General features: G+C 47.1%; 1 protein-coding gene across 20 annotated transcripts in view; it reads right to left on the bottom strand.

Annotated features, from left to right (window-relative positions):
- Nucleotides 1-13,845, bottom strand: part of EHMT1 (euchromatic histone lysine methyltransferase 1) — a 109,788-nt gene that overhangs the window by 28,701 nt on the left and 67,242 nt on the right. For 13 of the 20 annotated variants that reach the window (XM_077284231.1, XM_077284238.1, XM_077284230.1 and 10 more), the window contains 4 exons: nucleotides 6,664-6,904; nucleotides 2,534-2,635; nucleotides 1,012-1,157; nucleotides 395-538 (listed from right to left, as the gene is read on the bottom strand). In XM_077284231.1, coding sequence (XP_077140346.1) covers nucleotides 395-538; nucleotides 1,012-1,157; nucleotides 2,534-2,635; nucleotides 6,664-6,904 — 633 coding nt within the window. The remainder of the gene's footprint in view (nucleotides 1-394; nucleotides 539-1,011; nucleotides 1,158-2,533; nucleotides 2,636-6,663; nucleotides 6,905-13,845) is intronic. The other 7 variants (XM_077284242.1, XM_077284244.1, XM_077284246.1 and 4 more) reach the window with 2 other exon arrangements.

The following is a 13,845-nucleotide window of genomic DNA, read 5'->3' as shown; positions in this document are numbered from 1 at the left end:
AAAAAAAACAACACAATTTCCAGAAGGAGTAACAGAGGGACGGCACAATGAACATTTCTTAGAAAAGATTTGTGAAACCCCTTTCTCATGTACAGCAGCATGGAATTAATGGTGCTATATAAATAATAACATTATTTCATGGGGAATGTGATCAAATATATTGAAAAAGCCCAACTTCCTTGCGTGGCTTTGCTCTAGGTGATGATTGGAGACCCCATATACAAGACCCCCCCACTTATGGGATATAATCTCAATGCTTATAGAGGGAAAGAATTGCCAATACATGTTAAAACAACAAGAGCTTGAAGTAGATATCCTTGATGCTACAGAGGGGATGCACAATTGCAGAAAGGTCCACTAGACTAGTAGACATGAGTTTGTCACCGCAACTTACGGCTGTGCAGAAGTATCCACACCCAGGACAACACTGGTGCTTCACCATCTTGCCCCGGTGGTCCTCACACAATACCAGATTTTGCACTTTGTTAGACGGTCTCATCAGCTCATACTTGATAACCTCGGTCGTGCACCGGCTCAGCTGCAAAGAGGAGCAAAAACAGGAAAGTCATCAGCTTCGGGATTTACCCGTTTCACAGCAAATAACTTACAGAGCCATTGTAATACACTGACGTTAGCAGTAATCACATAATATGGCCCCTACATAGACCAGGCATCGCTGCACAGGGGAAGGCACATCCTGGACTAGACGGCCCTCCGCCCCATGAAAACCAGAACTAAGGGACGCATGATAGAAAGTCGCAGACCATCCTGATTCCAGGCAATGGGGCAGAGTAATATAGTCAGACCCCTCTCAATACAAGTGATCACAAGATCACTGCTCAGAGCCCTTAGTGACCCAATACTCCAAGGTGATCCATAACTGAGAGATCATCATAGACAATGCACCCTGATGCCAGGATCTAAGCAAAATCCCAAAGAGACCTGAGTATACTAGGAAATTGTAGTTTTAGGGTAATTCATATCCCCCGCCCCCAAAAAGACAAGTCTGACCTCTTGGTCTGTGCTCTCGACGGCCATGCAGCGATCTCCGGCGGTAGCTGTCACTTCGTCCTCTTTGGGGGTTTCCATTCGGCAGCTACAAAGGGGGATTCCTTGAAGGCCATCAACCTCCATAGATTCGGATCCATTGGAAAGCCCTATGGGTACAACAAAAACAAAACCTATCAGCCCAATTGGATTTTTATTTTTTAGATCATCTTGTGTTCGCTCTCAAGTTTCCATATGATCTATTACATTACATTCCCAGTAGTAGCAGCTGCATGGGAAATGTAGTATTATGGCTGGTCGCACCAGTGAATCCAGACGGGTGTGCCACGGGGGAATTGACCAGCTGATTGCCCATAGGGTTGTGCTCTGAAAAGGTTTTCTGTGATTAGGCAACCCCTTTAAGTTAGTCCATGTACACGATAGTGCTGTACGAGGCTATGTTCACATTGCCCTTTACCCTCATGTCAGTGGCTCAGTCGGGGGCTCACATCTGAAGCTCTGGAAGGTGGGATTCGGCCGTTTGCACACAGAGGGGCCATGGACTGGAATACTGCAGATGGGGTCACGGTGTGCTCTGACAGACAACATATGCGGGTAGTATCTGCCTATTTAAGGCGGACGGTAAAGAGTAAGCTCGTTAAGATGACCAACCAAAACTGCAATTAAATGTGGTCTTCTGGGGGGCAGGGGTCCAGCAAAAAATGATTCTGTCATTGTAAAACTGGTCTGGATATAGGGGACATCTTTGGGGAGGTTTCACTGTATATTCCCTAAGCTCCAAACTTGCAAATACTCAGGGGTCTGAACCCAGTGGGAGTAGGGGTGGTTTAAAAATATGAAATTAGTAAAAAAAATTGGATTATTTTTCATCAGTAGACATGGAAGAGAACTAGGAATTGACAGGCTGACAGGTTATGTCATACTGAGATACCATCTTCAGTGGGGAGGCCTGTTCAATCCAAACTCCAAACAGATCCCCGAGACATGGTTAGTGGGGACCAAACTAATAAGATCCTCTTAAGGGGAGAGGAGAAGGGTCTCACACAAGAAGTACCGCACAAAACAGGGCTGAATTGAGACAGAAAGAAATCATTCGGCCAATTATGGGAATTTATTCTCTACGTTACAGTCGGCCACCAGGGGGCGTCATGGGAGATTGCCAAGAAGAGAACAAAGCAGAGGAACAGAACTGCATAATGATGAGCGTATGCCAGAAATGATGGGAGTCCCTGCCGGGGTGCAGGTAGTTGACATTTTTAGTCAGTATTGAACTCCGTCTATAGCTGGCAATCCCATAGGAGGAGCAGAGGGGTGCGCATGCATCTAACAAGGCATTTTGGAGCCCCATTCTGGGGATATGTAGGACCCCAACAACTTATCACCTCTCCCGTGGATATGTGCTAACTTGCCCAGGTAGGAAAACCCTATAAAGTCTGTGCTTCATGAAGCTTACTGGTTAAGGGTCATACACAATGGTGTCACCCTACAACTGATTGCCCGTTCATCAGATGACCTGAGCGCTCACCTTTGGACTGGGGGGACAAGATCTCTTTCACTCGCAGGTCCAGAGAGTCGAGCGACACTTCTGTGTACTCTGTGCTGGTGTCCTGAACATCGCCTTCACCCACTACAAAACAGGAAAAGGTTGCTGAATGGAAGTGCGAGAGGCCATCTGTGCACGTCTACAGCTTGGGGAAGGGCTCTAACGGTCCAAATCGACACCTGGAGAGGTCAGGAATAGCCAGGAGCAAACATAGATTTGGGTCATTAGTGACATGATGATCTTTCCAGTTCAGACGGACCGTTCTGCTTTTGGGCACATCGTACAGAATCTGGTCTCCTTTGGTTGCAGAGTTGCCCCAGGAAGGGTGACCACAAGCCCATCAGATATTGTACAATATTTGCAGACTTGGCATTCTGACATAGTACGACAGCGTGTGCGCTTTCTGATCCCTTCCCCATTGTGATCAGGTAGCACTAAGGCAGGAGACATGGAGACTTTCATGTTTGCCAGTCGGACAGTGCTCGCCGCCTGTGCCGACCAGACAGGCAGAAGAAGTCAGGGGGCATACGCAGTGATTACAGCGAACCAGGGTCCGTCTCACAATCTCAGACCCAAGAGGGAAAATACACTCCGTGCCAGTCCACTCTTCATGTGTGGTGCCATCCATGGATGACCCTCATCTGGTGCCCAAATAGGTGATCTGTAACTGTGATATCAGGTGCCCTAATACCTCTATTATTTTCAGACTTCGATAAAAAGTAGGTACAATCAATGGAAAGACACGATTGCACAGATCACAAAAGACTCAAACATGGAATCTGGAGCTAACTAATCAACTCTCCCGTGGATATGTGCTAACTTGCTCAGGTAGGAAAAAGGAGATTTTTGTGTACTCACCGTAAAATCTCTTTCTCTTAGCCTCTAATTGGGGGACACAGGACCATGGGTGTTATGCTGCTGTCCACTAGGAGGCGACACTATGCATAATCTGAAAAAGATTAACCGTGGCTCCTCCTCTGCAGTATACACTCTTGGACGGCGTCAGCCTTCTCCAGTTTTGTGCAAAAGCAGTAGGAGAACGTAACATGAATGACATAGATATGCCTATAAGAAGGCCACTATGTACGAGCTCAAAGAACAATATGAGAACTCAACAGTAACAACGGCCCGAAAAGGGCAACAGGGTGGGAGCTGTGTTCCCCAATTAGAGGCTAAGAGAAAGAGATTTTACGGTGAGTACACAAAAATCTCCTTTACTCTGTCGCCTCATTGGGGGACACAGGACCATGGGACGTCCTAAAGCAGTCCCTGGGTGGGAAGCAATGGACGAATATTGTGCAGACAGGCCCTTATACTTGGGGCACCGCCGCCTGCAGAACACATCTACCCAGGCTCGCTTCCGCTGAGGACTGGGTATGAACCCTGTAGTGTTTAGTAAAAGAATGTGGGCTAGTCCAAGTAGCCCCCTTACACACTTGTTGTGCCGAAGCCTGGAGCTGAATGGCCCAGGAGGCCCCTACCGCCCGTGTAGAGTGTGCCGTAATACCGGCTGGAAGAGGAGAATTCTTAAGGCGGTAGGCCTCTTGTATGGTGGATGTAATCTTCCTGGCAAGGGTAGCTTTGGAAGCTGGGAGACCCTTGCGGCCGCCTTCCGGAAGAAGGAAAAGGGATCAGACCTCCGAAAGGACACAGTCCTAGACACATATATACACAATGCCCTGACAAGGTCAAGCGCATGCAGAGCCTTCTCCACTCTATGAACCGGGACCGGACAAAGGGAAGGCAGAGAAATTTCCTCATTGAGGTGGAAGTTGGACACAACCTTCGGAAGGGAGAACTACCTTGTCCTGGTGAAAAACCAGGAAGGGCCGTCTGCAGGAGAGTGCTGTCAGTTCAGACACCCTGCGTAGCGAGTGCCACCAGGAAAGAAACCACCGTCTGGGAGAGAAGGCAGAGTGGGACCTCCTTAAGGGGTTCGAAGGGTGGTTCCTGCAATGCTGTCAGGACCAGGTTGAGGTCCCACGTTTCTAGTGGTCGTCTGTAGGGGGGAACCAATCGGGAAACCCCCTGAAGAAAAGTCCTTACTCGCAGCATGGTAGCAATGCGCCTTTGAAAAAAAGCACTGAGAGGGCTGACACCTGGCTCTTAGGCGAGCCCAGGGACAGCGATGGCAGATCTGACGAAAAACTTCGGGATGGAGAGACCACTCTCCCGAATCTATTCCTTGTCGTCTGAGGAAGTCTGCTTCCCAGTTGTCCACACCCAGAATGTGGGAGAACCGAGCCTGTGTCCTCCACCCAGTGGAGGATGTGTGATACTTCTCGCATCGCCTGGGTACTGCGGGTCCCCCCTTGGTGATTCACATATGCCACAGTGGAGGAATTGTCCGATTGGATTCTGATGTGAGAGGCTGCCAGTAAGTGATGGAAGGCCCTCAATGCCAGGAGGATGGCACGAATTCCCAGGATGTTGATGGGCATGGTCGCTTCCACTGGGGACCACTTGCCCTGTGGTGTAGGTGCACTGCACCCCAACCCGTCAGGCTCGCATCGGTGGTCAGAACCTTCCACTGACCTGTGAGAAAGGATTTCCCCTTTGCTAGCGAGGTTGGCTTGAGCCACCAGTGCAGGGACCTCTTGGTTGACGACGTTAGCCGGAACTCCCTGTCGAGAGAGAAAGGGATTCCTGTCCCAGGACATGAGAATGGCTAGTTGGAGAGGCCTGAGGTGAAACTGGGCCAAATTGGGACCGCTTCTATTGCTGCCCCCCATCCAGACGAGGACTCATGGCAAACCGGAGAGATCGAGGGGGTTTGCAGAAGAGGATGCGAACTCCTAGGCGGAGAGCCAGTGCCTTGTGCCTGGGAAAGAGCACTAGACCCCTGGAGGTGTTGTATAGCATTCCCAGGAAGGTCAGAGACAGACTCAGGGTTGGTGATGACCTTTGTAGGTTGACTAACCAGCCCATGCGACTCAGTGTCGATTGTGATTGAGACGCTGAGCTCGCAGTCCTTGAAGGTAGGAGCCTTGATGAGTAGATCGTCCAGATATGGAACGACTACTATGCCTCTGGAGTGCAGGACGTCCATGGTGGCTGCCATGACCTTGGTAAACACTCTGGGAGCCGTGGCGAGTCCGAACGGAAGAGCCACGAACTGGTAGTGGTCCTGGTCGACTGCGAACCTGAGAAAACTCTGACGAGCAGGTGCAATCGGTATATGCAGGTATGCGTCTTGTATTTTTATGAAGGCGAGATATTCTCCCTTCTCCATGGACGCAATGATGGACCGAAGGGGACTCCACCGGAAGTGACGAACTTGTACATATTTGTTGAGTTGTTTTAGGTCCAGTATGGGCCGTACGCTGCCTCCTTTCCTGGGGACTACGAATAGATTGGAATAGAACCCTCGGAAGCGCCCAGCCGTGGGAACCGGTACTATGACTCCTGCTTGAAGAAGCGAGGGAACCGCTGGGTGGCATGCACGAGCCTTGGCTCGACCTCAACCCAGAAACCAACAGGAATTGGGGAAGGAGGGGGGTCTCGACTTCGAACCAGCACCCGAGGGACTGGGGAAGGAGCAACATGGGGAATAGCCATCTCTACTTCAACCGGGCACCCCGTAATAGGGGGCCGAGGAAGGAGCCATGCCGGGAGTCTCACAGGAGACCCACTTTTCTTCATCTGTAATCCGTCGGAAAAAAACGGAGTAAAAAATCTAGGTGTGCCTCCTATGCAACACTAAGCAAAAACTGGAGAAGGCTGACGCCGTCCAGGGGTGTATACTGCAGAGGAGGAGCCACGGTTAATCTTTTTCAGATTATGCATAGTGTCGCCTCCTAGTGGACAGCAGCATAAAACCCATGGTCCTGTGTCCCCCAATGAGGCGACAGAGTAACCCTATAAAGTCTGTGCTTCATGAAGCCGTTGGGAGGACATAAGATTGGTGCACGAAGTAAGCAGTGTCTGTCATAGACAGAACTATTGGACTGTTCTTCCATATGCGCCATCTTCTGTATGTTTCCGCCCCTGCAACGGCCCCTACAGATACACTACGAAAAGTGCGAGTAGCCCAGGGGCACCAGGATGGGAACTCTGCCTCCCCTGTGGTTAGCACAGCGACTCAGAGGACACATGACTGACCAGATGCTTACTAGGGATGAACTTTCTAACAGCCCCAATCTTGTTGATGGGAGTGACAGGAACCACGTCCATAGTGACTAGTGGATTACTCTCTGTATGCCGGTCCCATTTGTGAAATGTTCCGTTACCGAAAAGCGGGTTTGGCTTTGCTTCACTCTGCCCTTTCTGCTTGGTGTTTTTTGTCATCCATGGACTGTCAGAGAGGCCTTTTTGCCTTTTCAGATTCTTCCTCTGTAAACTGGACTCCGAGCTCTACGAGGACATAAACATTAAATATCATGACCATATGCAGTGGGTGAAATAAATGTTGAACACATCACCAATTTTCTAAGTAAATATATTTCTAAATATGCTATTGACAAGAAATTCTCACCAGATGTTGGTAACAACCCATTCAATCCACACAGGCAAACAAAATCAAACCATAGATGTCCATTAATTAAGTTATGCGTAATAATGAGAAATGACAGAGGGAGAAAGTACTGAGCATGCTTACTGAAATGTAATCAATATTTCGTACAAAAGCCTTTGTTGGTGACGACATCTTCATGGAGAAACTAGTCGCAGGCATTGCTCAGGTGTGATTTTGACCCATTCTTACACACAAACACTCTTCACATCTTGAACGTCCTGTGGGCTCCTCCTAAGGACTCTGAGCTTTATTTCCTTCCATACATTATCTATTGGATCCAGGATCCGGTGATCGGCTCAGCCATTCTAGCAGCATTATTTTCTCTCTCTGAAACAAATTGAGTTTCCTTGGCTGTGTGTTTGGGATCATTGTCTTTCTAAAATGTCCACCTTCATTTTATCTTCACCATCCTGGTAGACGATGAAAAACAGCCTCACACCATGATGCTCCCACCTCCAAACTTCACTGTAGGTATGGTGATTTGGGGGTGAAATTCAGTCCCTTTTGGACTCCAAACAAGGTATATATTATGGCAACTAAAGAGTTTGATTTTGTTCTCATATAACTAGACTACAGTCTCCCAGTATTTCAAAGACTCGGCTAAATATTATTGAGCAAACTTTAAAAGAGCTTGAAAAAGCTTTTTGTTCAGCAATGGAGTCTTGCACGGTGAGTGTGGATACAGGCCATGGAGGTTGTGTGCATTACTTATCATTTTGTCTCAAACAATTGTACCTGCTGATTCCAGGTCTTTCTGTAGCTCTCCACAGGTGGCCTTTGGCTCTTGAACAATTCGTATGATAGATAATTTCACTGTTCTATCTGAAATCTTGCATGGAGCACCTGGTAGTGGCCGGTTTATGGTGAAATTATGTTCTTTCCGCTTCCAGATTATGGCCCCAACAGTGCCCAATGCAACCTTCAGTTGTTCAGAAGTTCTTCTGTAACCAATGCCATGAGTATGTTTTGCAAGAATAAGGTTGTGAATGTCTTGAGACAGTTCAATGGTTTTACCCATCATGAGATATTTCTCGTGTGGCTCCTTGGTAATGAGACACCTTTTTACAGCCCATCAGTTGAACCAGCTGATATTATTTTTGGCTAAGAGGCAGGATGGCTTTCTCATTACTGATAGATCTCAGCTTGTGTCATGACTTTCCATGGCTTATTGCACCTCATTTTCTTCATGTGTTCAATACTTTTTCCGTGTCATTTCTCATTGTTACACATAACAATTTATTTCATCGTATATATAATTTATATATTTCGCTATATGTACAGTATATCACAAAAGTGAGTACACCCCTCACATTTTTGTAAACATTTTACATCTTTTCATGGGACAACATTGAAGATCTGACACTTTGATACAACATAAAGTAGTCAGTGTACGGCCTGTATAACTAAATGTGGTGCTCTGTAAATAACTCAGCACACAGTCATTAATATCTAAACCGTTGGCAACAAAAGTGAGTACACCCCTAAGTGACAATGGCCAAATTGTTGCCAATTAGCCATTTTCTCTCCTTGATGTCATGTGACTCATTAGTATTACAAATGTAGGAATAATGGTGTGCACTCAGGTCAGGGACAAGGAGGTGCTGGTAAAAGAGACCGTGTGGTCTAGTCAATCATGTGTAGAAATTTACCGCACACTCGATATTGGTATGATGCAAAAAAAGGTTTTATGCCAAATTAATTCAAAAACAATATACAAAAGGTTGCCACACTGATATTTGTAGAGAACCCAACGTTTCGACCCTCCCGGGTCTTATTCATGGGGTTACTAGGAAAGCAAAAACAACAGTATAAATAGCTGTTCGTCATATATCAACGTTCTAGACATTTGTAACAAAATAACATGAAATAAAACAACAATATAACACCAAAAATTAGAAATAAAATTAAAAACAGGCAGCCAGAGGTGGTGAAAGACTTGCAATAAGGAGCAACGAAAATAAGTTAGGTCAGGTAAGTAGTAACATATAAAGTGCGTTTTAATTACCTCTGATCCTTGGTACATATATATATATAACAGTGGCAGTGGTAGAGGGTATGCAAACGATCCCTTCCAGGCATAACCTGTCATTATGATGTCGATTTTATTATACTGTATAGATAGACAGTTCATGTACAGAAGTTTTGTTAATATAGCAGGATAAGGGAAGGGACCCCTGGTGGTCCTAGGTGCGTGTAGCTATGGAGGATGTATTATGTAATAAGTATGGTATTGGAGTCACAGGTACAGATGCCGCTCGCCGCCGCCCCCCCCTCCCCCCTTTTTTTGCTAGTCACCCTGCATTACTTCTTATTTATCTATGTATACCCATCTAACTGACAGGCCTTTCCATAACGTGACGGCCCTTTCAATCAGGCTCCATCTACCCGGGACACAGAGATTGTATCTGGCCCTGCAACAAGGTATCCAATGGAGTCTCTTTATTGCAGTATACTTCGTTATATCTTTTACATACTATGACTTACACTAGCATTGACACACTTCATGGGACGGGTACCGGATAAATGGACACTTTAACTGCCACACATACCAATACTATTTCCTCCATCTAGGGCTGCTAATAAACAAGTCCACTTAGGACACACCTTATGGGACCTTTCCTGTATGTCTTAATACATCACTAACTTGATCATCTATATGGGGACTCCAATACCATACTTATTACATAATACATCCTCCATAGCTACATGCACCTAGGACCACCAGGGGTCCCTTCCCTTATCCTGCTATACTAACAAAACTTCTGTACATGAACTGTCTATCTATACAGTATAATAAAATAGACATCTTATCATAATGACAGGTTATGCCTGGAAGGGATCGTTTGCATACCCTCTACCACTGCCACTGTTATGTATATGTACCAAGGATCAGAGGTAATTAAAACGCACTTTACATGTTACTACTTACCTGACCTAACTTATTGCCAGATGTTGATTTTCGTTGCTCCTTATTGCAAGTCTTTCACCACCTCTGGTTGCCTGTTTTTAATTTTATTTCTAATTTTTGGTGTTATATTGTTGTTTTATTTCATGTTATTTTGTTACAAATGTCTAGAACGTTGATATATGACGAACAGCTATTTATACTGTTGTTTTTGCTTTCCTAGTAACCCCATGAATAAGGGTACCGTCTCACAGTGGCACTTTGGTCGCTACGATGGCACGATCCGTGACGTTCCAGCGATATACATACGATCTCGCTGTGTCTGACACGCTACTGCGATCAGGGACCCCGCTGAGAATCGTACATCGTAGCAGATCGTTTGAAACTTTATTTCGTCGCTGGATCACCCGCTGTCATCGCTGGATCGGTGTGTGTGACACCGATCCAGCGATGTGTTCGCTTGTAACCAGGGTAAACATCGGGTTACTAAGCGCAGGGCCGCGCTTAGTAACCCGATGTTTACCCTGGTTACCATTGTAAATGTAAAAAAAAAAAAAACACTACATACTCACATTCCGATGTCTGTCACGTCCCTCGCCGTCAGCTTCCCGCACTGACTGTGAGCGCCGGCCGTAAAGTAAAAGCAGAGCACAGCGGTGACGTCACCGCTGTGCTTTACGGCCGGCACTGACACAGTCAGTGCGGGAAGCTGACGCCGGGGGACGTGACAGTCACCGGAATGTGAGTATGTAGGGTTTTTGGTTTTTTTTACATTTACAATGGTAACCAGGGTAAACATCGGGTTACTAAGCGCGGCCCTGTGCTTAGAAACCCGATGTTTACCCTGGTTACCTGGGGACTTCGGCATCGTTGGTCGCTGGAGAGCGGTCTGTGTGACAGCTCTCCAGCGACCACACAACAACTTACCAACGATCACGGCCAGGTCGTATCGCTGGTCGTATCGCTGGTCGTGATCGTTGGTAAATCGTTTAGTGTAACGGTACCCTTAGACCCGGGAGGGTCGAAACGTTGAGTTCTCTCTACAAATATCAATGTGGCAACCTTTTGTATATTGTTTTTGAATTAATTTGGCATAAAACCTTTTTTTGCATCATACCAATATCGAGTGTGCGGTAAATTTCTACACATCATTAGTATTACAAGCGCTCAGGTGTGAATGCGGAGCAGGGATGGTAAATTTGGTGTTAAGCTCTCGCATTCTCCCAAACTGGTCACTGGAAGTGCATCATGGCACCTCATGGCAAAGAACTCTGAGGATCTTGGAAAAAAAAAAAAAGAATTGTTGCTCTTGTAAAGATGGCCTAGTCTATAAGAAGATTGCCAACACCCTGACACTGAGGTGCAGCACGATGGCTTGTCACAGGTCCCACTCAGAACTGGCCTCGCCACGGTCAACCAAAGAAGGTCAGAAACAGAGGCTGTCTTTTCAGAATAGACGTATGAGTGTCAACATTGCTGCAGAGGTTACGGGGGCAGGGGGTCCGCCTGTCATTGCTCAGACCACACATTGCAGCAGAGGTTACAGGGGTAGGGGAGTCAGCCTGTCAGTGCTCAGATCATGTGCATTGCTGCAGAGGTTACAGGGGTTTGGGGTCTCTGTCAGTGCTCGGACCACACACATTGCTGCAGAGGTTACAGGGGTGGGTGGTCCGCCTGTCAGTGCTCACACCATACACATTGTTACAGGGGTGGAGGGGGGGGTTCAGCCTGTCAGTGCTCAGACCACACACATTGCTGCAGAGGTTACAGGGGTGGGGGGGTCCGCCTGTCAGTGCTCAGACCACACACATTACAGCAGAAGTTACAGGGGTGGGGGGGTCCGCCTGTCAGTGCTCAGACCATACACACTGCTGCAGAGGTTACAGGGGTGGGGGGGTCTGCCTGTCAGTGATCAGACCATACACATTGCTGCAGAGGTTACAGGGGTGGGGGGTCCGCCTATCAGTGATCAGACCATACACATTGCTGCAGAGGTTACAGGGGTGGGCGGGTCCGCCTATCAGTGATCAGACCATACACATTGCTGCAGAGGTTACAGGGGTGGGGGGTCTGCCTGTCAGTGCTCAGACCACACACACATTGCAGCAGAGGTTACAGGGGTGGGGGGTTCCGCCTGTCAGTGCTCAGACCACACACATTGCAGCAGAGGTTACAGGGGTGGGGGGGGGGGGGGGGGGGGGAGGTCCGCCTGTCAGTGCTCAGACCATACACATTGCTGCAGAGGTTACAGGGGTGTGGGGGGTCAGCCTGTCAGTGATCAGACCACACACATTGCTGCAGAGGTTACAGGGGTGGGGGTTCCGCCTGTCAGTGCTCAGACCACACACATTGCAGCAGAGGTTACAGGGGTGGGGGGGGGTCCGCCTGTCAGTGCTCAGACCATACACATTCCTGCAGAGGTTACAGGGGTGTGGGGGGTCCGCCTGTCAGTGATCAGACCACACATATTGCTGTGGAGGTTACAGGGGTGGGGGGTACGCCTGTCAGTGCTCAGACCATACACATTGCTGCAGAGCTTACAGGGGTAGGGGGGTCCGCCTGTCAGTGCTCAGACCACACAACATGTTATGTCTTGCCTAAAGCCCAGCATGGTGGTGGGAATGTCACTGGTATGTCTTGCCTACAGCCCAGCATGGTGGTGGGAATGTCACAGTTTGGGGCTGAGTGCTGCGGGCTGTAGGGAGCTACAGATCATTGAGGAAACCATGAATGAGAACATGTACTGTGACTTACTGATGCAGAGCATGATTCCCTCCCTTTAGAAACTGGGCCGAGGGCAGTATTCCAAAATAACGACCCTAAACACACCTCCAAGATGCCACTGCCTTATAAAGAAACTGAGGGTAAAGGTGCTGGACTGGCCAAGCATGTCTCCAGACCTAAACCCTATTGAACATCTGTGGGGCATCCTCAAACAGAAGGTGGAGGAGTGCAAGGTCTCCAGCATCCACCAGCTCCATGAAGTCGTCATGGAGGAGGGAAGAGGATTCCAGTGGTAGCCTGTGCAGCTCTAGTGACCTCCATACACAAGAGAGTTAAGGCAGTGCTTGAAATGACGGTGGCCACCCAAAATATTGACATTTTGGGCACAATTTGGCTATTTTCTCTTAGGGGTGCACTCACTTTTGTTGCCAGCAGTTTCTACATCAATCGCAGCGTGTTGATTTATTTAGAGGACACTAAATTTACACTGTTACACAAGCCGCACACTGACTACATTGTATCAAAGTGTCATGTCTTCAGTGTTGTCCCATGAAAGATATAATAAAGTATTTACAAAAATGAGGGTTGTACTCATTTTTTGTGATATAACCAAAATCCTTGAAATAGAACACATAATAATAATACTAATAATAATAATAATAATAGTAAGTCAGACCCTATACCAAGTGGTAAGGGGAGCTACGGTATTTTAGCACGGGACACTCCCATAATTATTGAAAACGCATAAAAGAAGAGCAAAAATTAACCCATATAAAATATATAAAGTTTATTTAAAAAAATATAATATAAAAACTGAATAACACAATTCACATAGAAAAACAAAGTGGATATTTGATCTACACAGGTGTAAAGCACATAGTCCCCAGTAAGTGTAGTGGATGGGGGGGGGGGGGGGGGACAAAAAGTATCAGCAAGTCTCATAAAGTGCTAGTGCTCATGCAGTCATTGTTCCCAAACGACAAACACACACTAGTTCATGGACCATTTGTAGAATATATAAGTCAGATGTATGTCACTAGTTGAGTAATGAGGTGTATATCGCTTTAAGGGAAACAAAAGCTGCAAAGATAAAGCTAAATTGTGTCCTTACCCATTATATCCACCTGGGAGCAGACGCTGTAAGGCAGAGTT

The sequence above is a fragment of the Ranitomeya variabilis genome, chromosome 2, assembly GCF_051348905.1.
Source record: "Ranitomeya variabilis isolate aRanVar5 chromosome 2, aRanVar5.hap1, whole genome shotgun sequence".
Lineage (NCBI taxonomy): Eukaryota > Metazoa > Chordata > Amphibia > Anura > Dendrobatidae > Ranitomeya > Ranitomeya variabilis.
The sequence above is the reverse complement of the archived record's forward strand: the minus strand, read 5'-3'. Positions and strand labels throughout refer to the sequence as shown.